The sequence below is a fragment of the Strix aluco genome, chromosome 8 (genome assembly GCF_031877795.1).
Source record: "Strix aluco isolate bStrAlu1 chromosome 8, bStrAlu1.hap1, whole genome shotgun sequence".
Taxonomy (NCBI): domain Eukaryota; kingdom Metazoa; phylum Chordata; class Aves; order Strigiformes; family Strigidae; genus Strix; species Strix aluco.
Genome location: NC_133938.1, coordinates 27,328,791 through 27,356,269, shown reverse-complemented (window position 1 = coordinate 27,356,269; position 27,479 = coordinate 27,328,791). Strand labels below are relative to the sequence as shown.

Here is a 27,479-nt window from a genome sequence, read left to right as displayed (position 1 = left end):
AGCAACTGGTGACAAGCAAATAGCTTGTTGCATATGGAACTTTAATACTGGCATATCTTAAAGTACTTTTTTCTAATACTCCATTGAGCCCATCTAGTCAACTGTAAAGTATGAAATTTCAGAACACAGGCATGTAGCAGGTGAATTTTGTCAAGATAAAACTGCAGTATTTGTAGCCCATTTGATAAAAAACCAATAAGTATTTCTGATTTGAAAATACCAATCAGAAAGAGACAAAAATTCAAAGTTCTAGAGGGGATTTTTTTTTTGGTAACACAGACATACACAGACACACAAAACAAACCCAAAGCAATTCAGTCTCATCCGGTTTAACCTCAACCACGAGACACCGCTGTCTGTTTTCTTTCTCAAAAGACTCACGTCACTGTGCACTGAAAAAAGGGAACTTCCACAGTTTGTGGTGAGGATACATGATAAACAGATCTGTTCACACCAACTAGCAGGGCTGCCTGCGTCAATAAAAGGCAGTAGCAGAGCCGGTGAACTGACATTTGGTGCTTGGAGGATTATCGTTGCAGAAGTCACTTCACATTAAAGTTAGCTAAAATGCCAGGATTTTTTTTTTCCCACAACAACATGGCTGAATTAAATGGAAAAGAAGACTACAAGCTTGCGGAAGGCAAAATCCATAAAAAGAAGCAAAAGGCTTTGTAAGTATATACATCTTAGTATAAACTCTAATGTATTAGAAGTGAAAACAACGCTAGAATCTTGGAGATTAAGAATTAGCACCGTGTTTCAGCCCAAACGATTGCAAAGCCTGCTCAAAGCCCAGGACTGTAGCATCATTAAAAATGGCTTGAGCTGATGCATACCAATTAATTGATTCCCTTAAGTAATCAGTAGATTTTGGATACACTGGGAGTCTTTTAAAAAAATTACTTGGATACGTAACTTCCTAGACTTCAGTCATAGGATGGAGCTGTCTGCCTCTGTTTAAAAGTTTTAAGAAATTTAAGTAGAATTGAAATGCAACTGCAATTTTAATGGATTACAAAAATGTCTGTTCATTGGTTTCAGTGGTGCAGATCTGAAAAATTATTTGAAGTGCATGGTACCACATATCGAATCTGGGATCAAGACTTCTAACTCCAGAAATGTCATGTAAGTACAGAGATACACTAAACTATAACAAAATATAACTATAGCTAGATTACTATATAGTAAACTTCTATTAATTTCTAAACTACTTCTAAACAACAAATATTATAATAATGCCTAGAATTTCCAAATACAAAAGAGGTGAAAATTAGGAAGTAGAAACTATTCATGGAGTTAAGGATTTTTTCTTAGTAATGTGATATGTTTGCATCAGTGAGGGAGAAGACACATCAGTTAAATCTATTTTCTTCAGAGGGACACTGTATCCATTCTCTAAAGATTTACAAGACATGATGTTTCACACAAGTGAAGAGCAGGGGTATTACCATACTTATTTCAGAAATATGGAAACAGAAGCACAGATACAAAATTATTTGATCAGGGTTACAGTAAAAGCTTATCTTTCTGGGAAGAGAATTCAGGATAACATCATAGTTCCTTAGTTTCCTATCTCTCTGATCATTTTTCTCAGTGTGGGCTTGCCTTCAGGGTCTCAGATTATAAGAAAGCCATAAGTTTAATAAATACCTGGTATGTATTCCTAGAATAGAGTAATACATTATAAAATTTGTCTCCTTTAAACATGCAAACAAAACCACACGACTGCTTGCCTAAAGTTTTTCTTTTTCTTGTCATCTTAGGCTTTCTGCAGAGGAAGTAATACAGTGGTCCCAGTCTTTGGAAAAGCTCTTGGCCAGCCAAAGTAAGTCTATTACTTCAGTATGACTTTGTTCTTATTCTGAGGACAAAATTTTTCTTATCTCACCAAATAGGCAAAGCTGTAGCATTCTGCAAACACTGACAGGGAATGGCCAGTTGCATTTCAGTTATCTACAGTTCCCATGTAACATGGCTACTGTTACAGCTTTGCTTCCAAGTTTGGTTCCTTCCATTTCCTACTCCCAGTATAGCAAATAAACCCCAAACAGCTCAATTCAGTGCTTTTTGATCAGGCTTCTGTCCTTGCATAACACATCAGTTTAATCTGGAATTTTCTCTCTACTTGTACCCTAAGACAATCCGTTTAGGGAGGACTAGAACTGATGTATTTTGGTACCCAGGGTCTAGGTCTAAAAACGCTGAATGTAATTAGGAAGACTCCATCAGCCTTAATATTAAAGTATCTGTAGTATGCTGAAGAAGGGAAGAACTGTATTTTGGCAAGATTTTATAACAGAGATTCCAATACAACTCCTGCTATTTATTTTATCCTCCCTGGTCACAAATATTATCCTATAAATGATGATTGTGTTGGCTTTAGGTGGTCAAGGTGTCTTTCGGGAGTTCCTGAAGTCAGAGTTCAGCGAGGAAAACATTGAGTTCTGGTTGGCTTGTGAGGATTACAAGAAAACCAAGTCTGATCACTTACATGGCAAAGCGGAGAGGATTTATGAGGAGTTTGTTCAGTCAGATGCTATCAAACAGGTATGTACAAAGTTAATCTGTGTTGTGTTACAGTACAAGGATTCTGGTAAATCAGAAGATAGAAGTGTAGCTTCACCAAGATGCTCGTACATTCATTCAGTTATATAGGATGAAGACATAGACACATGTTTTTATGAACGTACTTACATCATTACTGTCTTCAGTCGTGAGACTATCAGATCTCACAAGTAGAGTCACATGATACAGGCCAGTACTTGGGAGCACCACAGAGCAGAGAAGCTCGGCAGAGGCACCAGCGGCTCAGCACATGATGCTGTTCTCTGAGTCAGCCCAGTTTGGATTACTGCTGGTGTTTGGAGTCAGATACTTAGAGAGAGCTTTGCTAGTAGGAGAGCCATAGAGTATTTCTTGTGTTTTTAAATATGTGGACATCCAGGACAATTAAAAGTTATGTATGTTAATCATATTTCAAACTGGAGACTCTCATTCTACGCAAGATTTCTCCTATTGTTTTAATTGGAGGTTTAATTGGAGGTTGTTCTACTTAGTCCATTGTTGAGTGGTATTACTTCTGACTCCATAAGAAACTGCATTTCTGTAATGAGTAGCATTTTTTGTGCATAACTGGGATATAAGCATTAAAATTCCCTCATTTTACAGTTCTGACATTGAACTGAATTCTAGGGCTGTGAATTTGTTTATTGACAAAACAAAGCGGTAGATGTAGAAAGACAGTACATTTCTAAGATGTCAATGGCATTTGTTTTTCACTTTCCAGATCAATATTGACTATCAGATGAGGGAAGCAACAGCCAAAAAGGCTCAAGACCCAACTCACACAAGTTTTGATGAAGCCCAGAAAACTGTGTACATCCTCATGGAAAGGGATTCATATCCCAGATTTTTGAAATCCAAAGCCTACCTGAACCTTTTGAACCAGCTGCAAACTAGCACTTCAAAATGAAGTGTTTGAGGCAGTGAAGAACCAAGTAGAGTCTGTGTCAAATATGCTGTGGAGAGATCCTTCAGAGTGGTTGGATCTTGGCAAGGAGAACCCCTGCCTTGGGAGGAGGGGTACAAGGGAGATGCAAAGAACTCCACAGCCAAGAGAACACAGGATAAAAGCAGGCAAGACTGTTACAAGGGTGAAAGCAGCTCAAGGAGAAAATCCTCTCCTCCTATACGCCATGGAGTCAAGACAGGATGTGGATACTATTTATTGTTTGAACTACACTGTGAACATTGAACCAAGTCGTAGATCCCAAAGAACTGCTGGTTATTAGAAAGTGCAAGACTAGCAAGCTGAGTGTTGGGAAAAGATTGTCCAGTTCGGAAGAAAAATAAGCATGACTGACAATTTTGTATATAACAAAAAAATGCCCAGACAAGACTGATTAATGGCTTTTTTTTTAATGTGAAGTGTTAATTAGTGTGAGTGCAGCTCCATGATGCTATTGTGCTATGTAAATATATTATAAATTGACATGTCTTAAAATTGATATCTTTTAAATTATATAAGAATTATATAAGCTGTACTTTTACCAAGTTTGTATTCAACAGGCAGGTATGTAGCACCTTTTCTGTTTAATTTATTGCAAAATAATAAGCAACTCTTCAATCAAATCTCCTTAAAAATAAAGTTTTATGGTCATTTTACATCTTATTTTAAGTGATCTTTCCATCGTAATTACCGATATATTGAAACACATGGTTCCCTTCTGTCCCACTATGCCATGACTTTTTCCCTACACCACCTTTTCTCTATTTTATCCATTTTACACAACCATAATTTTAGTTACCTGGAGTAGGTGATCCTGACCTACATAGACACATCCTCACAACCCCCAAGAAGAAAAGACAACCAAAAAAAAAAAACCAAAAAAAAGAGAGAGAAATGGGTCTAAATTTCCTATTTTTTTCATGCTCCCCCAACTACCAGCACCCAAGTCAAATCTCAAATATAGACAATGTTTAATCACTGACCCCACAGCTCAATCCACGTCAATACTGAGGATGTGTTGAGCACAGCATATGGCCCACACATGCATATGTAGAGGCAGTAACTGGTGAGACTCACTAGCAGTCACATTCCTTGTGATATTAGTACTACTCAACCTAACCTTGGCAAGATCCAGACTCTAATTTACAATACCAATACTAGCATCAAAGACCATTTAATTTCATGGCAAACGTTGTATTAAATCTACTCTAAAGTATGCAATGTTATGAGTAGCCTATACCACAGTGGGTAGTGACGAGAACTAGAGTAATGGAAGAAAAGTTGCAATTATGCTTGAACTGTGTGACTACGAACACAGGCACTACCAAATCTGAAGTGTTTAAGACCTTGTGACATTAGAGTTCATAATGAAAATAAATCAAAGGGTGTCCTGGTCTTAATGAGTTACTATCATGAGACACAGCTATCACACGGGTGGCAATACAAGATTTTATCTCACCCTTGCAGATTTTCCAGTTTCCAAAATAACACGAGCTTAGTCAGGCACACTCTGTTATTCCGTACCAAATGGAGAAGCTGTAAACCCACAGACGTCACCTCATGGGGAGAGCAGACCATGTTCATACTGCCACCCTTTGGGGACCTTGGGACCTCCAAGGGAGGACAAAATCTTCAGCGTTACAAGCAAAACTCTGCTGGCAGGAACACAGCTAGGTGGCAGTTGCTGCCAACTTCCTCCATCACCTACTGTTGTAGGCGGAAGCCACTGCAAATCACATCTTCCTACTTTCAAAGCCAGTAAATGCAGAACAAAAGAATCTGGTCTTGCAGTATGATTTTCATTCTGTTAAATGTGTATACCTGAGGGAGTCTCTGACTGCAAAACCTGACTGCTTCTGAAACAATGTAAACTAGGCTCCACTTGGCTCTTACATGAATTAATTTTCCAGGATCAGTGGGAATTAATCTAATTCCTGTGAATTAGGAATAATAACTATGCCTCTCAAACCAGGGGCATACTCATGTTTGTTCTGACACAGTTAACATAGACTAAATGTCACTGTTTGCATAGCTTCAACCTCACAGAAGACAAGAGAACTATGAAATATATCAGCTACCCTCTAAACAGATACTACCTTCAAGTAACCTTATTCTTTTGACTGTAAATCCCTTAAATTAGTATGGTCCCAGTCTTCATTTAGTCCCCCTGCAGTTTCACAATTTGTCCATGATTTAGCCAAACACCTGTGAGAAATTTCTGACTAAGATCATATTTCATACTATGGCTAGTTAGGATTTTTTTTTTTTAATGGCTTGCTGCTGCCAGGGAAGACTGTTCATCAGAAGCAATTTTGTCTACTGTTGGGGAGACTGCTGGCTGGGGTAATAGGTGGATATGTGTTTCTAACTCAACATAGGTCTCAAGAGGCACGTATAATAAAAGCAGAAGGAAGACTCTGGAATCTTGCCATGGTTTTGGGTGGTGCAGCAGCCACTGCTCACTTCAAGAGCTGGCCATCATCGCTGCCTGTGCCCACTGCCCTGGGATTTTGCATGGGGCAGAGTCAATCTCTTCACTAAAGACACTACAGCTGCTCAGATATTCACAGACGCTGCCTGGCACCCTGCACCCTGACCTCCTGCAAAGAGTCACTGGGTCCACCCTAACAGGAAAGGGTGAAAATAGTGACACTATAGCATGCTGGTTAGAGCCCTCTAAAAATAAGCTAAACCTATCCATAGAAGAGACTAACACAGCTCTCAGGGAGCACACCAACCACTTGTATTACGTGGAGTTAGTGTAGACGAATATCTGAGGAGGGAAGGAGGGACTTTTCACTCTTTTCAATAAGTATCTCTCCCTGGTTCATGATTTGGTACAGTGTGAGAATGAAAAAAAGAAACTATTCCGCTCCTTACAACCCAACCTTGGTACATTTCTAAATCTTTCACCTTATTTCCAGTAGGAACCTGAAAACAACTACAAAGGTCAATCACCCAGGTTGTTAATTTCAGAGATATTCCAGCCCACTCCAGTGTCCCTGGCAACATGAGCATGTTTCACCAAGCAATAAACAGCGTAGCAGAAATTCAGAGCTGTCTCTGGGATGCTGTCGTAATCCTAGTATTATATATCTGTTGCTATAGCAGGGCTATACAAAGCTGGTTGTTTAAACAAGGTCCAGGCGATCTGGAAGTATTTTATGGCAATTTATAGTGCCATCCATATTAATCTATTTCATAAAAGGAAGAAGCTGTAAGTAATAGTTCAATGGTAAAACTGAAATAATTTTAATAGTATTTTAAGACACTTAACAATATTTACATGCTTTAAAATAGTCCAGAGAGAGGCATTCTTACTATTTCTTCAAAATCTTTTTCAAAATACAGTATACAACACTTATTTTGCAGTGAATCATTTTTTTTTAAAAATATTGCATAAATGGAAGTTCTTTGGACTCAAGAAAGCACTAGAACATACAGATCAAAGGGGTTAAAGACTCAGTATTTTCTAGGACTCTTGGTTCATTTACAAGGTACATGCACCGTATTGAGTTCATTTGTGATTCCCTCCTCATGTCCTCCCCTACCCATGCACACCAATAGCCTCAGTATTGCAGATTGGTATCACAGCTGTGGGTTGTGCCCTGCATAGCATGGCAAACTTCCAAAACAGGACATGTTACACATCAAATACAGAAAGTGTGCCTCCCTGGAAACTTCCCATACTCAAAGGAGAAACTTGTGAACGCAAGCCCTATACACTATCTTGTAAGTGAATTAGTAGGCAATTGGGGGTAACTGTCCTTTTTGAACATATGCTAGACTGAGTTAATTATCGATTAACTGCTGAAACTTTCCAGAGAAATCAGGCTCTGACTGTGATCCAACACTTATTAAAATATTAATTATGTATGTCAAACAGCTTGATTATTTTTTTAAACTAGATTTAGCTTTCCCTTTTTGGAAAAAATATGCTGTAAGAGAATGGAAATTTGCTGTTCCATTCACAGTCTCTAAGAAAAACAGTCAAATCAGACTGGCCATCAGCTACATATCAGTATAGGGAAACAGGATGCAGTACCTGGAGAAGCTTTAAGATTTGACAGTAGTGACTCCGTCTTTTCTTTAAGTGTTCTACGTTACTCCTGAAAAAAACACTTTCAGTGTTTGTTAGTGTTTCACTATAAAAATCAATCATTGTACCATTTCCAGGTATACTTTTGAAGTGAATTCACTTCTCCCTGCTGCAGAGAGTTTTCTTTATAGGAAGACTCAAGAGTTCAGCAGACCCTGAAAGTGAATTTAGAAGACTAACTTTAACCTCTCCAATTTGGAAAACCTCTAAAGGTATTCCCTGAAATAGAAAATTTTAATATTATCCCAAATAGAACTAAAAATACGGCATAACATAGTATCATTCTCTCCCATATATTGAAAAGGCCATCCATGGAAGGCTGTTAGTAGAGACATCCTGTCATTATGCACAGTGAAGCAGGAAGGAAATTAAAGCTGAGATGGTGACGAATAGTGCAAATTCATCACCCTAGACCCCTAAGTGCCGCCCGTCCCTGCCCACACTCTGAAGTAACAGGCTTTCCAGATGTCACCTCCCTTATAGTTGTGAAATGAGTTGGAAAACAAAAATAGATGACAATAGATGGAAAAAGTAGATGTTCTCATCTTCCATTCAGACACATGGGTTGATTGTATCAGAGAGTGTAATGTCTAGAAGTGAAGCTTTTGAAAATAAATCTTATAAGTCATTAAACCTGGCCAGAAATTGCAAAACAAGTTCTTGCTTAATATTCATTGGATGATTTAAATTTGTCTTGGATGCTCAGAAGCAAAGTCAGAGAGGAGTTAAAGTTATCCCCTGGCTTTGTTTGGATAAATATAGCCTCAAAGGTTTTAGTCATAAAACAGAGATTTACATCAACCAAGAACCGATGTATTTATTTTGGAAATAAACTCATTCCCCCTCATTTCTCAAAACAGCCCTAGAAAGTACTCTCTTGAAAGACCCCAAAGATCATCAACATTTAAATTCTACTGAGCACTTCCCTTCAATTTCTTCAAACAGCCTAAGCACAACACAGCCTTAAAGCACTTCTCTAAACTAGTTCAGTGACCAGCTTTCACATGGTCCCTTTACTAATAAAATTAAAAATAGCTTGAGTAAAAAATGAAATGCAGAAATGTAAACCTTTCAGGATCACTCTAGACTTGTGTGCAGAGAGAAACAGAGCAAATTAGCAATGCTTCTGTTCAGTTTGTTATACAGCCAAAGTACAAAAGTGACAGTACAACTGCCTACAAACTTGACATCACTTGAGTCACAGGGGGTTTTGGGTTTTTTTCAAGTTACTGTGGTCAGAGGGATTCTGGTATTAGAAGACAACCTTTAAAAATAAAACAAACACTCCTTGCATAATAGCAATAATTTAGTAACCCATTAATTTCATATCACTTATGGAAAAAGTCTGTACTATATTTACTGTAGCAAATGATCTGTCAATGATGAAGGTCAAGAAACCTGCTTTAAAGATAGAGACTTGCTGTTGAGCAGAATTTGACCAGCCACAAGTTTGAGCAAGATGACACCTTGTTCATGCCAGTCTGAGGAAATAGTGAACATACTCAGGGTGTTCAAACAAATCCCAAAGTCCAACCAGGGACTGTTCATGTGCTGGAACCAACATCTGGAGGATAGGGGGCCCTGGGCTAACATGGTCAAATATTCTGACCGACTTGGACCAAACTGTAATCAAAAACTTTACACTAAACAAACTACTGCAAGATGAACAACTGGCACCTTCAAAATGAGTACACTTGCAGGAAGTGTAAGTAAGTAGCCTTGTTTACTGCTGAGGTTTTCTGCAAGTGTGTATGCAGAGTCTGACAACGAGCTAAGGGCACACAGTGCTTCATACCCAAACCACAGCACCCACCTCTCTGAAGCCTGATTAAATGGAAGGGTTGAAAGTTCATGTAAAAACTAGTCCAAGCTTCCAGTCACATGATTTCCTTTTCTACTTCAATGGTTGCAGAATACCAGGCTCACACAATGACATCACAGCATTTAGGAAGAAAAAGGGAAGAGAAAGGTCATAGTGTACAACTGAGGTAAGGTTTTCAGAAGTGCTATCTAGACTTCAGTCTGCTTTCACTGAGCAGATGATCGTTTCCAGAGACCAGCTTGCAGAGACCAGTCACAATGTACGATTTGTCCAACCTTACCAATAAAACCTGAAGCCATGAATATAGAAACTATTCAAGTTCTTCAAGTCAGTGACTACTAGCAGGCCATGCCTACTTCTACCCAGAAACAGAAACCACTTCATCATCTGTATAGCTGCAGACAGTTTCTGGGTTGTTGTGGCCTACATTAAGGAGCTGAACCTGTGAACACCATTCCTTGTTGCTCTGTGAGCAGATCTTCGCTGCACACTGAACCTAACTTTTCTTGAGGCTATTTTCAATTATATAGCAAGAAAGTTCCCAACAGAACCTGATCAAAGCCACCAAGTAAAACACAACCAGAGAAACAGGACTGTCCGTTGGAAGCATCAATGTCTGTACTAAGTGAAAAGCAAGAACCTTGATCCGTTATTTCTATACTACACCCACTCAAACAGCAGTGATGATAAGAAGCACCTAGATCAGAGTATTCACTTTGTTAACAAAGGCCTCTTAATATTTTACTGTTTTTCCTGTGCTTGGCCCTAGATCTCTAGGCACATCCTAAATGCTCCTATTTAACATGCCCTTATAAGACACTGCAATAGGAATACGAGTATCAGGCAAGCCTCAGCAAGCAGTGTTCCTACATTCATGAACACCAGTGTGTGGGTGTAGTGCAGGAGAAAGGGTAGCAGTGTGCAAGCAAGGGAGTATGTGGGTAGATGGAAAGAATGGGTACAACACAGAGAATGAGACAGACAGTACTTCCATGTTCACTAGCGTGAAACAGATGTAGGTGGGTGAGATGTTTATTGAGCAGAAGAGCATTAAAATAGAAACACAAATAGGAAAGAATGAATATAAGGGCAAGAATAAAAAATAAAGAGAAGACATGAGAATTAACAAAGATGTTACTAGGTAAGTGGACACAAGAAAACAAAAGGAAATACAAGACTATGAGCAAGAACTCATCTGAGAGCATTAGCCTCACTGATAAAAAAACATTGCAATCAAGACAATCAACATATATTGCCTAAACTAGCTAGCAATTGATAATTAATATCTAGAAAAAGAACAGGCCAGAACAACTGACAAATTCAGCAGCTCTGATATGATACAGCCATTTTCTCCATTTTGATACTTTGGTTTTTCAATTTTCTTCATAATTTTCTTTCTGAAAAGCATGTCTAGGTCAACTGCTGAATGAACCAAGCAAAAATTGACTCCTACATAGCACATGCCCTCATGACACTGAAGTTTTTCTGTGTCCATACACTCAGCAACACAAGGAATTCAAAGGAACAAGGCCATATCAGAAGCCATGTTAACCAGCCTGTTCAAAATATGCCTCAGTTACCTGCTCGTCTCAGTGACACCTCACCTCTCTGGGCAAGGAGTCTCTTTCAGGCTAGATAAGACCATTGGTAACAATGAAACTGCAGAGTTTCCCCAGAGCCCACATTCCCCGTCATGGGACCACAGTTTGAACTGATGCACGCAAGTCATACCTTCTCCTTCAGGGTGATACCAGATGACATCTAGTGGAATATCTATGTAATAAGAGGAAGGGTATGATTTAGGTTCAATCACATTAATGACTAAACCTTCCACTCTTATGTGCTTTAAATATTCTGGAAAGGGAAGTAGAAAGGTAACATTCTGGGTATCAAGCTATGAAGCAACTGACTCCGAGAAAAAAGTTGTAAAATCATATTTGCAACAAGCTTAATGAAATAGCAACAAGCTTGAATGGTAGCAGTCCTGTCAAGAGTAAGAAGATAGAGTCCTCGTAGTGGCATGGTGATGGCAGGCAGGAACATATCCATAGCCCTTCAGGGTCTCTCAGTCTTTGAGGGCTTCCCAGCCATCCAGATTCTCTGGTTTTACAGTTCCTCTGCACTGATCCAAGGACAGATTTGCCGGCAAGTCAACCACCCAATGCAGTCCTAAGTGCCTGCAGATACCCATTAAATTTCAAAAGGTGCTTTAGAGCGTGGTCAAGGATACAACAAAACTGCAGATGTGAAATAAGCAACAAATCCTACACCTAAATATTCTTCCACAGTACAAGTCAAGAGAAGGTTTGTATAAGTATTTTCTTCAGCTTAACAACAAGAACAAGCTTATGGAAAAACCCCAAAACAAGTTTATTTCAATTTTAAGTATTATTACAGTATTTTTAATGTCTGTAATATGTAAAATAAAATATTTCAACACAAAGACACTGGTTACTGATTCTCAGTCACTGCACAATTTAAATTTACAAAGAAATCTCATAATATGGTGTCCTGATGATAGAAAAAAGCCCTATTTAGTTCATTATCATTCATTTTAATATGAAGATTTTAGATTAAATATCCTTTATTGCCAATAAAATTTATTGCAAAAATAAGATATATGTAAGCTTTTGCAAAAGAACTTGCTTATGTACATATGTATACACACAAGGATTTTACAAAATATATGTAAATCAAATAGTTAAATACTGATTCATATCACTAGTGGAGACTATCGACATAATTGGAATTTTCGTTGTGTAACTTTTCCAGAATCACATTTATTCATATGGTGCTTTTTTAAAAAAAATTAATTTAATTTGAATAGTTCTACAAGTAAGATCTTTATAGCCATTTTTATCTTGTTAAGTTCAGGCCAAAGTCACTTCCCTCAGATGCTTTTAGTATATAACTGCCTGTATGTGCAGGCATTAGAAGTATTATTTTTGAGGAGGCATGTGAGAAAGCTGGGTTGTCTCACTACTGCGATTATCTGAATAATAAAGTTACATTACACAGATGTTTGCCCCTGCCCATTCCTATTATAGAAAGAGAGCAAAATACTCCAAAAACTTGTGCAAAGATATGAAGAACACAAAATAAGATTTAATGAAATAGCAATCCATAGAAAATAAATCACATATTGTGATATTTGTTCCTCCCTTTCCATAAGCACAGGCCAGGTCCCATGGTGAGTTCCTTACAGGCAGGGTCTTACACTGCCCTGCTCAGACACCAGGTTCTGCTGTAGGTGTGCTCACCCCACACGTTTCCTCCCTAGCAGAATCATTACTTTTGGAAAATGGATGTACATCCTTCTACACTGGGCCTGTACACCAGTAGGGTGAGCTGCAATAAAATAAATGAGTGTGCTATATTATTGTAGGCTGGAACTTCAGTTGAAGTTCAAATACTACACAGGTTATGCTTTCCCTAGGAGGCGTTGTAAGAGAAAAAGAAAGATGAGTCAGAACAGAGAGATCAGATTGAAAGAAACATTACACACCACACACAGCTGGGCTGTCAGATAGAGCAGGGAGAAGACCAACCTTTCCCTCTGGACACAGTCAGTTGGTGCTTTATAGATGCTGGTAAATCCCCAGAGACCATAACTCACAACTACCCCCAGAAAGGACAGAAAGCCCTCTAGAAAGATCCCCCCCCCCCCCATTTCTATTTTATAACAAATAGTTTAGCTAGTGCTTACTCCCAAAGTCCCAGTATCACTACAAACAAGTCTACCACTGGCACGAACAGAGCAACTTCAGTGCTATTGCACAGCACAGCTGCTTTGAAACACTCAGCTAGAGAAGAATGAGTGAAATGTAGATAGCTTGAGTCTCAATTTAAAATGAGGCCATAAGCTGGGCAGCAGCTATGAGAAAAATGACTGAGGACCTCATACAAGTTTAAAGTTCTGCTCTAACATCACTCAGATGGTGTGCAATACCAAACTGAGAAGTTAGAAGCACCTAACAGCCTCACACTAATGGGTCAGAGCAGAAAATAAAGACTCTCCCATGGCAATTCAAAGTACTTCATAATGCTGTCTGTAAGAGGATGAAACTTATTTTACTGCAAGTGTACTTTTGCCTTTCATGTCATTTCAACATGGACTTTAGATTTCATGTAAAGAACTTTGATAAAGGGATGGAAAATATTAGTCACAAAATTTGGACAATACATGCAAGATTTCAGTGAAGTAAAACACAGCTTCATTTCATTACAACTGATCAGTGGAGATCTCAAGATAATTTCAGAGCAAATAGCCTCTATCAGTGGTGCATCAGAGTCCAACTGAACTCTTTCTGATAGAAACCACAGCCACTGTTTGCCTATGGTATGTATAAGAAAGGAGTCAGACATGAACACGAGCAGCATAGACACAACCAAAGGGTGGTAAGGACCCTCTACACTAAAAGAAAATAATGAAGCAAAAAAAGAAGTCAAGGAATTTGAAAAATTATCCCTACAAATGCAACTACTAAATGGAACTTTTCAACCAAGGGAAACAATCCAAGAAGAGTTTCTGTAAGTATAAGATTTTGTACTTCGAAATATTAACAGAAAAGTAGAGCATAGGCAGGGAAACACCTCTTCCTCTTGGCATGTAAAGTTATCTCAGCATAGCAAAGGTATTCATTTTATAAATGTTTCTGATGTAACCCTATTTATAGATGAGTATTTTGTGTAATACTCTTAGTGCAAAGTAAGCTGAGTGACATTATAGAAGGCAGTTAATTAGAACTTTTATTTAGCAGTTTCCCTCTGAAGAAACCTGTACTGCATACTAAAAACTGTGACATTAGGTAGTTTGCAGATTCACTGGCACAGCATAAGGGTGCTGAAAAATCAGAATGTATGCTGTAGTGTGGAAAATAAAGAGATCTTGTTCTTTGATCTACCAAAGCAGTTTTTCTGATATTTTTCCAATATAAAATATAACAACAGTTAAACAATCACTTCCACATCAGTACTGCTTATATGTTTTACGGATATTAATAACTTTAGGACTTAGATTCATTTATTATCAGATAGGCAATTCCTTCTCTGAAAGTGCTGTAACTATGTGATTTTCTTTTTGATTACAAGACCTACAGGAAGCACAGATCCTACATGTTAAAGAACTTGTGGTCTTGTTGCAATAAAGCCTTATAATAAGGAAACAAAAAGGATACTACATGTTATTCATATGTACCAGGTGAAAACAGCTCCCATGATCCAAACCTAGGTAGCTGAACACTGCAAAGCTGTATTAAGTACAGATGTAGATGGGTTACCATTTACAATAGAAGATAGGACACTAAGACAGGTAAAGTCTCAGCTCACACTTGTGAAGATCAGCCAATTCAAAACTGACACAAATTGCCCAAGGGCATGTTGTAGCTTTGTGTACTATTCCCGTCTTATTTTAGGACTAAGACTATTGCCAGCAATATTAGACTAATGAAGCATAGACTCTGCTTCAGTGGAAAGAAGACATTCCAAAGAAGCACCGAAAAAGATAAAATCAGCATGCTCTGTTCCTCGGTTCATTAGGAAACGTTTCTAATATTAAAAGAAGAGAGAATCACAAAGCCCTGGATGTATGCTTGGCAAATGTGTGTACCCAACAAGCCCTGGGGAATACTATTTGCTTAAAGCCTCTAACTCAAATTAAAATGGTTCCTCAGAACTCTAACATTTCCTTATACAAATGTGACTTCATGCAGCAAGCATCCAAAGAAAAAAATTACTGATTGACACTTCGAATTTAGATGGAAATAGCTGAACTAGATTACTTAATAGTGCTTCATATAATATTTTTTGAGCATTTCTGTGTAGTAGGCAACGTACATAACCTTCTTCAGGTTTCAAAAAAGCCACAAAAGCTATATTTTGTTTATATTTCAGTGAATAGAAGACAAACAATTGCAACATGAAAAGACCCAAAATAGAGAGCATTGGGTAAAATAGTCTAAAATAAGGTGATAAACGATAACCATATGACTGAATTTAAATGCATAACTATCTTAAATATGGAATATTGTGTAGTTTTAAAAAGATTGCTTTTAGGCGGAGGGTGAGATGAGTAAATACTAGTGAAATGAATAGGCAAGCGTAGAGGAAGTCCTACAGAAGCGAAGCAGAGAGCATAGTTCAGAGAACACCACAACAGTAGGAAATGGCCACTGGCAATCCTACAGGGCTGCAGGGAGCGTGCGCAGCAGGAGTCGCAGTATAGCAGTCAGGCAGAGCTGTGAAGTGGCAACATCCTGATGGAAATCTACTGGATAAAACCCTTGTATAATGCAAAATTGGATATAGATGCCAGGAGGAGAAGGGAAATAAGACTAAAGGCAAAAGCGATCATTTCACAGGTTCAGAATGCCGGAAGATACAGCCTTGTTCTGTGTTTTATTGTATGTTTCAGTTTGAAGAAAAAAAATTGTTGTAGGAGTAATATGTGCCAGTCAAACCCAAACCTAAAAAACCCCTGTGAGTTTAAATAAATAATGTCTAAGACTATTGTTTTGATTTCAGGCAGGTATATACAAGTTTACCCACTGTACCATGCAAACTTTGCAAAGAATTTGGCATCTCTTGAAAGCCAAAGGAGAAGAAATAAACATACTTCAAGTTACAAGATTTTTTTAATTTTGTTTTTCAAACATATTCTTGACTGTCTTATTCCTAAAAAAAATTACACCCTTTCTTATGGATATAATCTCTATACAAAAGCAAGTTTAATACCAATTTTTATTGACTTTGAGATACTTGCTGGACAAATATCAGTGTTAATCTCATACACTCATCATTGTCCAGTTTACATTGAGCTCTGATCCCGGATCCAGGTCACCCTGATCTTTCAGGGAAAAGATTCCTGGTTTCCTTTGGTCTTGGGTCAGGCTTAAACTTGTAATCTCTTTTCACAATTGGAGAAGCAAAGAGGGAGAATTATTAGCATTTCTATTTTTCCCTAAGAGATATCCATTGGAATGCTTGATTTTAGTTTTTGTTTTTTAAGTTCTTGCATGTTACAAAAACATATTTTGGTCTAATCCTTCAGCCATGACTCATAGATAAAGATTAGATGCATAAAATAAGAATACTGTTAGAACTGGTAACATTGTTATATGGAGACCAAATTATAAGTGGAATTTGGAATTTAAGATAGCCAGAACTGAGCACAGCAAGTTTAAAACTCATATGTTTTCCATGTTTAGGAGAATGAGTCCAAATACTTGCTGGTTTTGCAAGATATTCAGAGCAGAAGAAAATGGGATCAGTTTTAAGTAAGTAACAGTAAGATTCTTATGTTCTGCAGTACATGCAGCTGTCTGAGTATGAGAGACAAAAATCTCAAAATTCACAGTGGAAGTTTTCTTTGCAAGTTTAAGATCATGCAAAAGAGTGCAACAACTTCACAACTGCCCCAGCTGACCTCCTTCATATAGCAAATTCCTTTGCAGTATATGAAGTGTAAAACTGGCTTTTCTCCAGCGGAAGGAAAGTATATCCCAGTGGGAACTTCTTTTATATTAAATAGGCATAGACTTAAACTAATCCCTGGATTAAATCCAGATCTGGGACTGTGAAGAATCTGTAAACCCAATATTTTGGGTCAGTCCTTTAAAAGAATTCAGACTGTTGGCAAAGTTTGAATACACATGTGGTGGATAAGAGACATGGCCAAGCGCTTCCTGCAAGTCCTCATCTGCCACCAACCTCAGTGGAAGCCAACCACAGCTAGAACTTTGGTCAGTATGTCACACTGGGGTGATGAAATGCTTCCATCCAACATGCCTGCCAACTGGTATCAGATCATACACGGTCTTGATTTATTGATTAGAGAAAAACGTGTCCTCCACAGCAATACTGAGGTGTGTCTGACAACTCCTGAAGCTGCCATTTGGATGAGGTTAAGTGGCAGAAATCCAGACAGCATTTCCAAAAGAGACTCTCAGATGAGGAATTCTCTCCCATACAGCAGTGGCCAGGGAAGCCCCTCACTCTGGAAATAGTACAGTAACTGAACAATAGCTCCCCCCAGACACTACAACAGCATTTTCCAATTTAAACTTTGGAGTCCCAGCTATAAAGCCTTAGTTATTCTTGGAGAATATTCAGGTTTTTTCAGTGCAATATATGTTCTTCAGCAAATTCAATCATGTTGCAAATCAGTGCAGCAAGAAGTTTACTGTCAGCACAGCAGCTATGAAAGTAGCATTAATACAGATCCTAATAACCCACGGTCCAATTTTCCTTGCTGCCTTTCATATTTTCCTGATTTTAAAAGGAAAGTAAAAAGGTAAAAAGGTTTTCCTCTGTGTCAGCTGCCCCATCAGGCAGCATTCTTTCTGCTTCACTGATTAATGCTAAAGACAAATAATCAGAAATGGAAATAAGATGGCCCTACTGATGATGCTCAGACAGACAAGGTTGTCACTTGTTCTATATACAAGTGCAATTGCTGACAGAGGTGAAAAATTATCTGCGTCAGTAACAGTGAATATGACTCAGAAGCAGCTCTTAAGGAACAAAGCATTCAAAGGACTAGAGATTCTCGCTCCCCATAACCACACGCTTCATGAGTTTATACAGAGAGGAGGCCAGTAGCTCATGAGAAGGAAAAAAATATAATCTTTTACTGCCAGGAGTTACTAGAGAGTTATTGACACCATAATTTGATAGTGGTAGTATTTCTATTACTATATATTCCCCTGATCAATTCAGACTGATGAGGAAAGCCTGACAGAATAATCAGTGAGTCACAGCATGTACTCTTTCAGAGAAAGAGAGGATTATACAAAGTTAAAAATAAACCAGTGATCACCAATTAAAAAAGCTACAAAGCCGCTAATGGCTGTTGTGCAGCAGAAAACTATGAAGCATCATGCAGCACTCATACCAAAGCCAATTTTGCTTTTAATTTAAACAAAAGAAGTTCTGTGATACTAATAGGTGTTGTCAAAATTGTAGCTCATATGAAAACAAAATACTTAATGGGAAGGGATCTTCTCCCAGGTTAGGCTGACGCATAATGGAAAACACCCACTGGAATACATCCCTTGTGTTTTCTTCTACTAATATAAGCATAAGCATTTTTTCCAAGTTACCAGCATTGATGTCCTATAACAGCAATGCTTAAAAATCAGTTGGTGTAAATGGAGCTACATGCACTTAAATGGAGTTATTTGCCCTCAAACATTTGTTTTTCCTTAAATTGTTTAGTCTCTCACCTCACTACTTCCATACTTTTTCCCAGAATCAGGTAGGAGGCTCCTAGAAGCTTATGAAATTATTCCTTAAGAATGGCAAACATGAAAGAAAGAAATACTATTGTAGTCACCTCCAAGGACTGTCTAGATTATTAATAAAGTGTCATATTGCATTGTAAACAACTGGAGAGAGATGGAAGGCCCTTACAGCTAAGACTGTATTAAACTTTCATTATTTACTTTATGTTCAGAGTTTATATTCAGCTCTCAGCTGATAAATCAATTTAGATGTTAAAGGCCTTTAAATATCACAATGACATCTTGAGCCCTTAAAGATTTTGCTACTAAATACAAACATCAACATCTCATAAACAAACTATATAATGATTCCTGTCCCAGAGAAGTTGCTAGCTAGAAAGCTAGTTCTTTTCTTGTGCTTCTCCTAAGCACAAATCAAATAAGTGAATGCCATTTCCAAAGGAATTACATGGGAGCACCTTGAGATGGAACTGTATTTGTTACAGCAAGAATATTTGCTTCAGCATAGGCACAAGATCTAGGACATACAGAAAAATCTTTAAAAATATAAGTTTCATACAGATCTTATTTAAGTTAGGGAACAGTTTTTCAAGAATGTAATTTCATTTTTTTTTTTTATACTTTGAACCACAGCTAATCCTACAATAATCTCCTTTTTTCTAAAGAGTGTCTTTGGAGGAAGTGCTACAATGGTCCCAGTCTTTTGAAAAGATGATAACAAGTAAATGTAAGTAATTGTATGTTTGTACCCCAGATGGATTACTCAAAAAAGTTCCCACAAAGCAAAATCATTAAGTCATGCAGTATAATCTATGCTGTTTTATATGCAACTAATGAAAAACAACTTTGTATGACATGCTTAGCATGCATCACACTGAAAATAAATGTAGCATGCTGTAAATGCTTTCTCAAACTTCCCATTTCTGCAAGCACATGTAATTCTTTTGAAGGCACATAAGGGCAGATTTATCTGCCATATCCCTAATTTAGAACGCTGTATAGCAATATATATTAGAAGAAAGTGAAAGAAAAGTTGACTTGGGAAATCGTGTGTATGTCAAAGAGAGCACAGCTGATGGTGCATCTATGCAGTGTAATACCGTGGAAGGTACCTCAGACCCTCGTCTCAGGTATGGGAAGAATTGTAGCCACAGTGGCAAATCTGAACTTTCCCACTCCAGCACCTCCCAGCCTCTTTCAGGACTCAGAGCTCTCCCACGTTCTCGTATGGACAGCAGTCTGGAATATCACTGTTGAATTACTTTTTAAAAAATATTGATGAGAAAGTCACATACAGAGTTACATCACAGCACAAACCTATAAAATTAATTTAGGGACTGGCATTATTTTCAAACTACAGACAAATTACAAAGAGCAAGAAGATTACAGACAGAATTTGTAACAACTAAAGATTTTAATGGCAAAATCTTCTTTCTTTAACAGCAATCAACCTAGTATGTTACAGTTTGCAGGGAAAGTACAGGCAGAAAGTGCATAACAGAAAACATTTAAAAGAGACAAAATTATAGCACAAGCAGCAGGCATGCATGCTATCACATTACTGCCAGATGACAGGCAGTGCTCAGTGTCTTTAGAAACACAAAAGCCCAGAGTGCGGCACCAGCAGGAAAGCTTGCTTTAAATAAAACGCTTGTAGCTTCCAGCAGTACTCAGATATTACCCTTCTTAAAATACCTCATTCACTGCATTTAGGTCGCACTATTTGTTGGGTTTGAATTCATTTAAATACTTAATGACATTGGAAAATGCAAAGGTGTACTCACAAGAAAATCCAGAAACTCTAAAGCCAATGGATTTGCAGCTCTTTATGAAAGGTAGGCAAAGTATTTGCCTATCTTAGGTTTTACTCTGAAAGTACATCTTAGAACGGCAAGCACCATTCCTGCTCAAGTGAAGCCTCATAAATGTTCTCCTGGCTAGAGGCATTTCAGCAACTCTATCACCTAATCCCGTACAAAGCATGTCTAATGACATGAAAAAAGGCAGCCTCAGGAATTTAATCTTTGCCAAAATCCCACTGATAGCTGCTTTTGAACTCCACTGCTAGGTGTTGCAAAGACATCCTCAGGTGCAGAACACCTTAGTTACTGAATAGAATATTCCTTTAACTGCATTACTTCACTCAATTACATTGGCAAGGAAAAAAAAAAAAAAAGTTATTTCCTTTCTTTGCTGATTGCTTTTTCCCCAAATTCTTACACCAAGAAAACAAGGTCTTTTTATCAAATAATCATGACTGAGTAAAAAAATACTTAGATATCTTCTGCACAGAACTAGATCTGGAATTTACAAATACTTGTCAGTCTTTGGATATGTTTGATAACGTTCACAGAGACCAGGAAGAACGAAGTTTTCAGTGCTCTGTGTCTGCATAGTGAAATGCCACTGAGGTTAAAGGGAGCTCTGCATGTTCAGGAAAATGCAATGTTGAAGTGTAGGGCTCTGGGGTGAGTTAGTGTGTTTAATTCCCTACTTTGACATAATATAATAAGAATATTACAGGTATACAAGCAAGAATTATACTGCCTTGTAAATGTCTCTATTGCCTTCAAAGGACTCTAAAAGTAATGCATATTACATTGTATATAAATATGGCTTCTGAAATTTTTACAGATGGGCCTATGATCTACAAGACCTACTTGAAGATAGAGCACAGTGATGAAAACATAGATTTTTGGCTTGCTTGTGAAGCCTATAAGAAGATCACATCACAGAGGAAAAGGATTTCTGTGGCCAAGAAACTTTTTACAAGTTACATTCAACCCCAAGCTCCCAATGAGGTGACATACAATAACATGAACTTGTTATTTGCTCTAATAGGAATGCCTGATGTGTAATGTAGCTTACAAAAAGCAACAACAAATGTTTAGCACCTCTTGTATTAAAGGGAGTGAAAACTGTTGCTATTCATCCTCCCCAAACTCCTTTGCACACAGCATTTTAATACTTGCCTTCAAATCTTGTCTATAGGCAAATCTTTCAACTATATCCACCAAGGATACAAGCAAAAGGCACAATTAGATGAAGAACCAAGTTCTTGGATCCGTTCTATTCTTTTTAGCATCTGATCCAGAGGCCATTGATACCACTTCAATAGATTTCAGATTATGCCATTGCTACATGTATATATTACTCTGGTCTTTGCAAGAGTAAATATAAATGAACAAAGTAAAAACTACCCACTGCTGTCGCCTTTTAAAAATGGGCTAAAAGAAAGGTTCCAAGACAGAGTAATTATTTTCTGCTTCCAGCAGCATAAGATTTAGGGAAAACAGAGCAGATCTGTGTGAAGTGTTTGAGAGTGATTTTTTTTTTCTGAAAAGTGGCTATACAAAAAAGTCATTCCTGCCTGGCCAGGCATGCTCTATGACCTTTAACTATTCCTGTTTATTATTCTCCTTGCAAAAGTAAGCTAATACTGGCTTTTACTGCCACTGCCTCTGGCAGACTGACATAACTGAAAAATCAGGCTAGATTGTTTTCTGGTTTACACATAACAATAAGGCCAACTCAGCTGGATTCCCAAATGTTGGCTGAGAGCAGTTGCTGTTTTAAATGACTAAACCACTCCCACTAATCCAAAACTTGAGGAAATTTGAAAGTTCCCTCTGTTGGTTTTAAATGTCAGTTGGCAAGACAATGCATTTTTCTGTCTTTTTCTGATTTATTTTACTTTTAGCATGTGCAGCTGTAGAAAACTCAGCAAGACATTTGCATTTCCAAAAGAGAAACGTCAGTATTGCCAACCACAAATTCATTAATCAAAAGTAAGAGCTTAAATCAGGACAGTTAAAAATAAGCTGTGTAATTTTTTTCTAAAATACTATGTATTTGAATCTTAGTATTTGCTGTCTGATTTCTAGATCTTCAGGACACACTGATTTCACGTTTTCTTGATATTCACTATTAACACAAAAACTCTACAAAGGTAGATGCTTGTAAGGATTTTGAACAGTTTATATTCAAATTTCAGCACCATTTAGAAAGGTGCAACTCAAATGGCTCCTCTGGATCCCAAGCCATGAAAGACATCAGCACTCATCTCAACACTAACAAAGTCAAAATGAAAAAAAATCAATATAATTCATCATGAGCTAATGGATTATCAAAAGTTCCCATTTTGTCTGACATACTTTCCTATCACCTTTCTGTTCTTACACACCCGGAGAGCTTCAATTTATCTGCTGCAAACCCTGGATTGCAGTAGAAGATTGATAGGTTGATATATGGGCTCAGTTTTAGCTTATCTCAGAGATCATAATAATTTTAGCAATTGGTTTTCACCGGTACTCTGCACCTCCAGTCACTAGGATGCATTTGAAATAATTCCTCCTCAGGGATCTAATCATAGCTCTAGGAACAATTCTTAGCAAAAGAAAGGGGGCTTGGATGTCAACACCTTTCAGCTATTCCTTCCACCACAGCCACTCCATACAAGCCATGTCTGGAGGACTTCTTCCTCTGCCTAAACCATACGTATGTTCTTATTCTTTCTAGAATTAGCGAGCAAATCAAACATATACCACTTAACGTCCCTAAGGTTTGAAGTCGTGGGCCCATATATAAAAGATACAATTAAAGATATAAAGAAGAGGCATTCAGTACAGGTCCCCTAAATTCAATCTTCCTTACCATTCTTTTACATATATTCAGTGATACTTTAGTAATGTTGCTTTCTGTTTCAGATTAACATTGACAGTCCTGTGAGGAAAGCGATTATAAGGAATATTCAAGAGCCAACACAGTCTTGTTTTGATGAAGCACAGAGAATAATTTACATGCACATGGAAAGAGATTCTTATCCATGATTTCTTGAATCAAACTTCTATCAAAAACTCAAACACAGCCTTCAAAGTAATGGCAATAATTCAATGGTAAATTAAAGAGAAAGACTGAAAATTTAGAATAGTTTCTTCTGGCATGGAAGTGTGTAAGATTTAAAGTAGGAGAAATCAGGCAGTAGACATATTATTACTAATCTGCTCAACTGTTCTGTTGATGTTAGAATTGATGAGGCACTATCTTCCCCTTTCCTTTTCTTTTTTCACAGAAGAGTTCTGTTTTTGTTTTCCTCTCCCCTCAATAAAACTCTAAAAACTAGCAAAAACTGTATATAAAATTTTCAGCCAAAAATGATAGCCTAAGGTTCTAGTCTTTTATTGATATTTGACAACTCTAATAATGTATTTTCAGTATTCTTGTTTTGAGAGATCTGAAATAAAAAGAAAATAGTTTTGCTACTAGGAAATAAATGTTTATTTGGCTATACATAACATAGACGAAAAAAAATCTGCATTGCTGCATTTACTTTTTTGTTGTTTTATTCTTATATTCTTTCAAAGTAAAAGAAGGTAAGTACAGCTGTTTGCTTAATCTTAAGCTATGTAGTATTCATATGGTGTAGAGTCGATTTTATGCGGAATTATGATGCACAACATACGCTATAAAGGTACTCGGTCTACAGTATACTATAATACTACCAGTGTTTCCTGAACTTATCTCCAGTGATAAAACTCATTAGTATTTTATCCTTTTTTTCTGGGTATGGACACACAAATATATTGCTTTCCCTTCAGGCACCCTAATAATTATATACAAGCAGACCTGACATTTGAACCTCATACTGTAACGCAAACAGGTCTCTCATATATAAACTGTACAAGACAACTTGCTGATTCATTGATCAAGTATTGATGTACTTTGGGTTTACATTCAAAAACCAGTCTGACTTCCCAAATCTCATTAAAACTGGAATCTCTTAATTCTTTTAATGGACCTCAACATAGACACAAAAAGCCATAGGAAATCAGGGAACTCTCTAGCATCCTCTCAAGCTGCATTATTCCAAGGAATACAAAGAACAAGTCATTCTAACAGCAGCCCCATGAATCCTGATAGCATCACTGATTGTCTGGAATGATTTCACAGGAGAAATGAAGTATTCATTCAGTTGGATACATTTATTTGACTGAGCTTACTTCAATCATGTTGCCGCTTCATGATTTTGATTTTTAACAGTTTATCTCAAGTTGTAACTTGGCCGCCTAGCTTAAAAAGGCAATTTTTGTGACAATGTAATCATTGTCTCACCTCTGTTGGGAAAGCCTAGTCTTTCTATGGGAGGCTCACAGCAGTTCATTGTGCCACTTGCTTAACCACAGTAAGTTGTTGTTCTCACTGAGAACCTCCCCTATTTTTTCAGTGTGAATGTCTAAGCCTTTTCCTTATAAGGCAAGCATGAAAACACACAGGTTGGTGCAGACAGTGAACAAACAATTTGGTTTCACTTCTGTGGCATCTATCTTGTAGTGAGGAGGAACTAGAGTTGTTCTTTTAAGATGTTCCTCTGGCCAGTGTAATAAGATATACATGAATATATTTCAAGGTAAAGTCTCAATCCCTCCTAAAAAAATTAATCATTGTTTTGGGCCTCTGAGTATTGGTATTATTGTGGTGCACAATAGAAGTTACATTTGGGAAGAGGGACAGTGACTTATTGATGACAGATAAGTATGTTTATCAACAGCTACAAAACGCATAACATGATGTTTGGCTTTGCATGAAGTTATATTGGTAAATTGTAACTGTGCATGTGTGCTCTAATGCCAACACGTGAACTACAGTATGTTATAAATGATCATGTTGTAACCTATCAATTATCGAAGGCTCCACAAATTCTTTTTATTCATCATTTTAATGAAATTCTCGAGCTAGAATTTATGTACATGTCTAAAGCAGAATACAAAGCAAGTCTAGTAGAGAAAGTTTTAAGATAACTTCAGTGTTGTAAGAAAAGAGATTGTTAGTATAGGAGATAATCCTTTCCTTTTGATAACTGACATCATGTAAAAGGATTATCATATGAATGTGTTAATATTTAGCTCATAAAACCACTCTCAGCAAGCATGGACTCCATAGGAAATCCTGCTAGGGATAGCATAGCTTTAGCTGCTGCTAACTTCTGATGTACGTAGAGTGCATTGGACTTTGGCTTGATCTTGCAGATGCCACAGCCTCACAGCAAAGAAAAACTGTAGGAACTATTAAAAAGCAGTTCCTGCAGTGAAGTAGATCTGTGAGAAAAGCCAGCCTGAGCAGAGGAAAAATCAAACAAGCAAAGGACTACACTAGGAAAAGCCTTCCCATTTCTGTTAGAATTAGAAATTCAGAAGACTCATTGGTCTCTGAGTGGGAGAGGCTTGTAATGACCAAGGATAATAGTTCTGCATATCCAAACAGGGTTAGCATGCAGTCTTCTGAAGGAGTTACACAAAGAGGCTGGTCACATACATGTCGACAGACAGAAACTTTCTCCCTGCAGAAAGGGGATTATCCAGAAGGAGAGAAAAGAAAAATCATCCTCAGAGAATGCTCAGAGAAATCAGAGGGACTCACAAACACATTTTTATGGCATGAAATGTTTAGTGTTTATTTTGCTAACGGGTCATGAGTCTAACAACCCTTATGGTTAGCAGGCTTATTAAATTGTATTTCCTTCTAGAAATAACTAAAAGGTTGGTTGGGGTTTTTTTTGGTTGTTTTCGTTAAGTTGGAAGAAAAGGGGGTCTTTTTCCCAAAATAGATTTATTATTAACTGGTGGAGATCTTTTGCTTGATTTTTCTTGTGTGTTGCCAGACGCATGACAATAACAGTGTATTTCATCAGACCACATGATTCATAAAACAGTAACTAATGTCAGCAGCAATAACAAGTCACTGCTTTTAACATTTTCATTAACAGCACTTGAATGAGCTCAGGTATACTTTCCACTGGCAGACAACACTAAAAGGCATTTGCTCACATTAATCATTCAAAGCTCCTGTTAAGATAGATAAGAAACTTTAAAATAGCTAAATTGGCAGAATTCTCTCTCATTCTTCCCTCGTTTACTTAACAAGAATAAAAAAAATTTAAAAAACCCAAAACAATGGCAATTCTTCAAATACATTAAATTTGGCAAGTTAGAAATGTAGATTAATAAAACCACTATAGCAATTAACTGTATCCAGCCTTGGAAACTGTTGACCTATTGAGGCTCCCTGAAGAGAAAACAACCCATACCGGACAGATGGTCTGGGGGGTTTTTGTTTTGTTTGGTGGTTGGTTTTTTTTAATTATTATTATTTTAAAAAGAGCTGACAATTAGATCATTTTTGCTTTGTAAATATGAGCTGTATGGGCCTTGATAAAAGTGATGAAATTTATACTCTATTGTTATACTGCTGTTTTCATGAGTTTTACATCCACTCTTGGTGTCTAGGTGATGATAGGTGTAGAATAACAAATGCAGATTGCATATCAGGTCTAAAAAACAAACTAAAATCTGCTTACAATTAGAGTTAAACCAAAACTGTAAGAATAGCATAGCCTAATCTTTTCTGTACAGATGGGTGGTAACTGAGAATATATAATGTCTCTCCATTGTACAATCAAAAGCCTTCAAAGAATACATTGTTAGGAGGCTTTTCTCTCAAATTCTCCCAATTATTTCATAATCCCATATTAACTCTAGATATTTCTGCTTTTAAATCCCAAGAAATAAGTTATATGTAGTCTCACTCTAAGCTCAGCAGTGAAGTAGTACCCAGAACTTGGTACTGTAGACAACTGATTTAAACAAATAATATGAGTAGAGATGTTTATCACCAATTACAGGGCAGATGAGGATGTTTAGGAACCTATAACCTCAGAGGAAAGGGAAATGACTGTAGCATTTCCAAATATTGCCAAATATACAGTACTGTTGCAATCACAGGTCCCTGCAGAAACTGATGTTTGGTCTCATGTTC

At 37.4% G+C, this 27,479-nt stretch overlaps 2 protein-coding genes across 2 annotated transcripts; both read left to right on the top strand.

The window, feature by feature from the left end:
• The first annotated feature begins 524 nt into the window (after positions 1-524).
• Positions 525-4,171, top strand: RGS1 (regulator of G protein signaling 1). The gene is made up of 5 exons (XM_074832771.1): positions 525-671; positions 1,042-1,125; positions 1,764-1,825; positions 2,384-2,547; positions 3,287-4,171. Exons 1-5 carry the CDS (start codon positions 568-570, stop codon positions 3,470-3,472), a joined length of 600 nt encoding a protein of 199 aa, XP_074688872.1. The 5' UTR covers positions 525-567; the 3' UTR covers positions 3,473-4,171.
• Positions 4,172-13,838: 9,667 nt separating this feature from the next.
• Positions 13,839-23,497, top strand: RGS13 (regulator of G protein signaling 13). The gene is made up of 5 exons (XM_074832773.1): positions 13,839-13,959; positions 16,635-16,703; positions 19,334-19,395; positions 21,303-21,469; positions 23,375-23,497. The coding sequence occupies exons 1-5, from the start codon at positions 13,904-13,906 to the stop codon at positions 23,495-23,497; spliced, it is 477 nt and encodes a 158-aa protein (XP_074688874.1). The 5' UTR covers positions 13,839-13,903.
• Positions 23,498-27,479: the final 3,982 nt, after the last annotated feature.

Bases quoted from the DNA above. Each gene is read 5' to 3' on its own strand.
- RGS1 (XM_074832771.1), top strand. From the start codon at position 568: ATGCCAGGATTTTTTTTTTCCCACAACAACATGGCTGAATTAAATGGA. The intron at 672-1,041 runs GTAAGTATATAC...CATTGGTTTCAG, and splicing joins AAAAAGAAGCAAAAGGCTTT to TGGTGCAGATCTGAAAAATT. The intron at 1,826-2,383 runs GTAAGTCTATTA...TGTTGGCTTTAG, and splicing joins AAAGCTCTTGGCCAGCCAAA to GTGGTCAAGGTGTCTTTCGG.
- RGS13 (XM_074832773.1), top strand. From the start codon at position 13,904: ATGCAACTACTAAATGGAACTTTTCAACCAAGGGAAACAATCCAAGAA. The intron at 13,960-16,634 runs GTAAGTATAAGA...TTCCATGTTTAG, and splicing joins ACAATCCAAGAAGAGTTTCT to GAGAATGAGTCCAAATACTT. The intron at 21,470-23,374 runs GTGACATACAAT...TTTCTGTTTCAG, and splicing joins AACCCCAAGCTCCCAATGAG to ATTAACATTGACAGTCCTGT.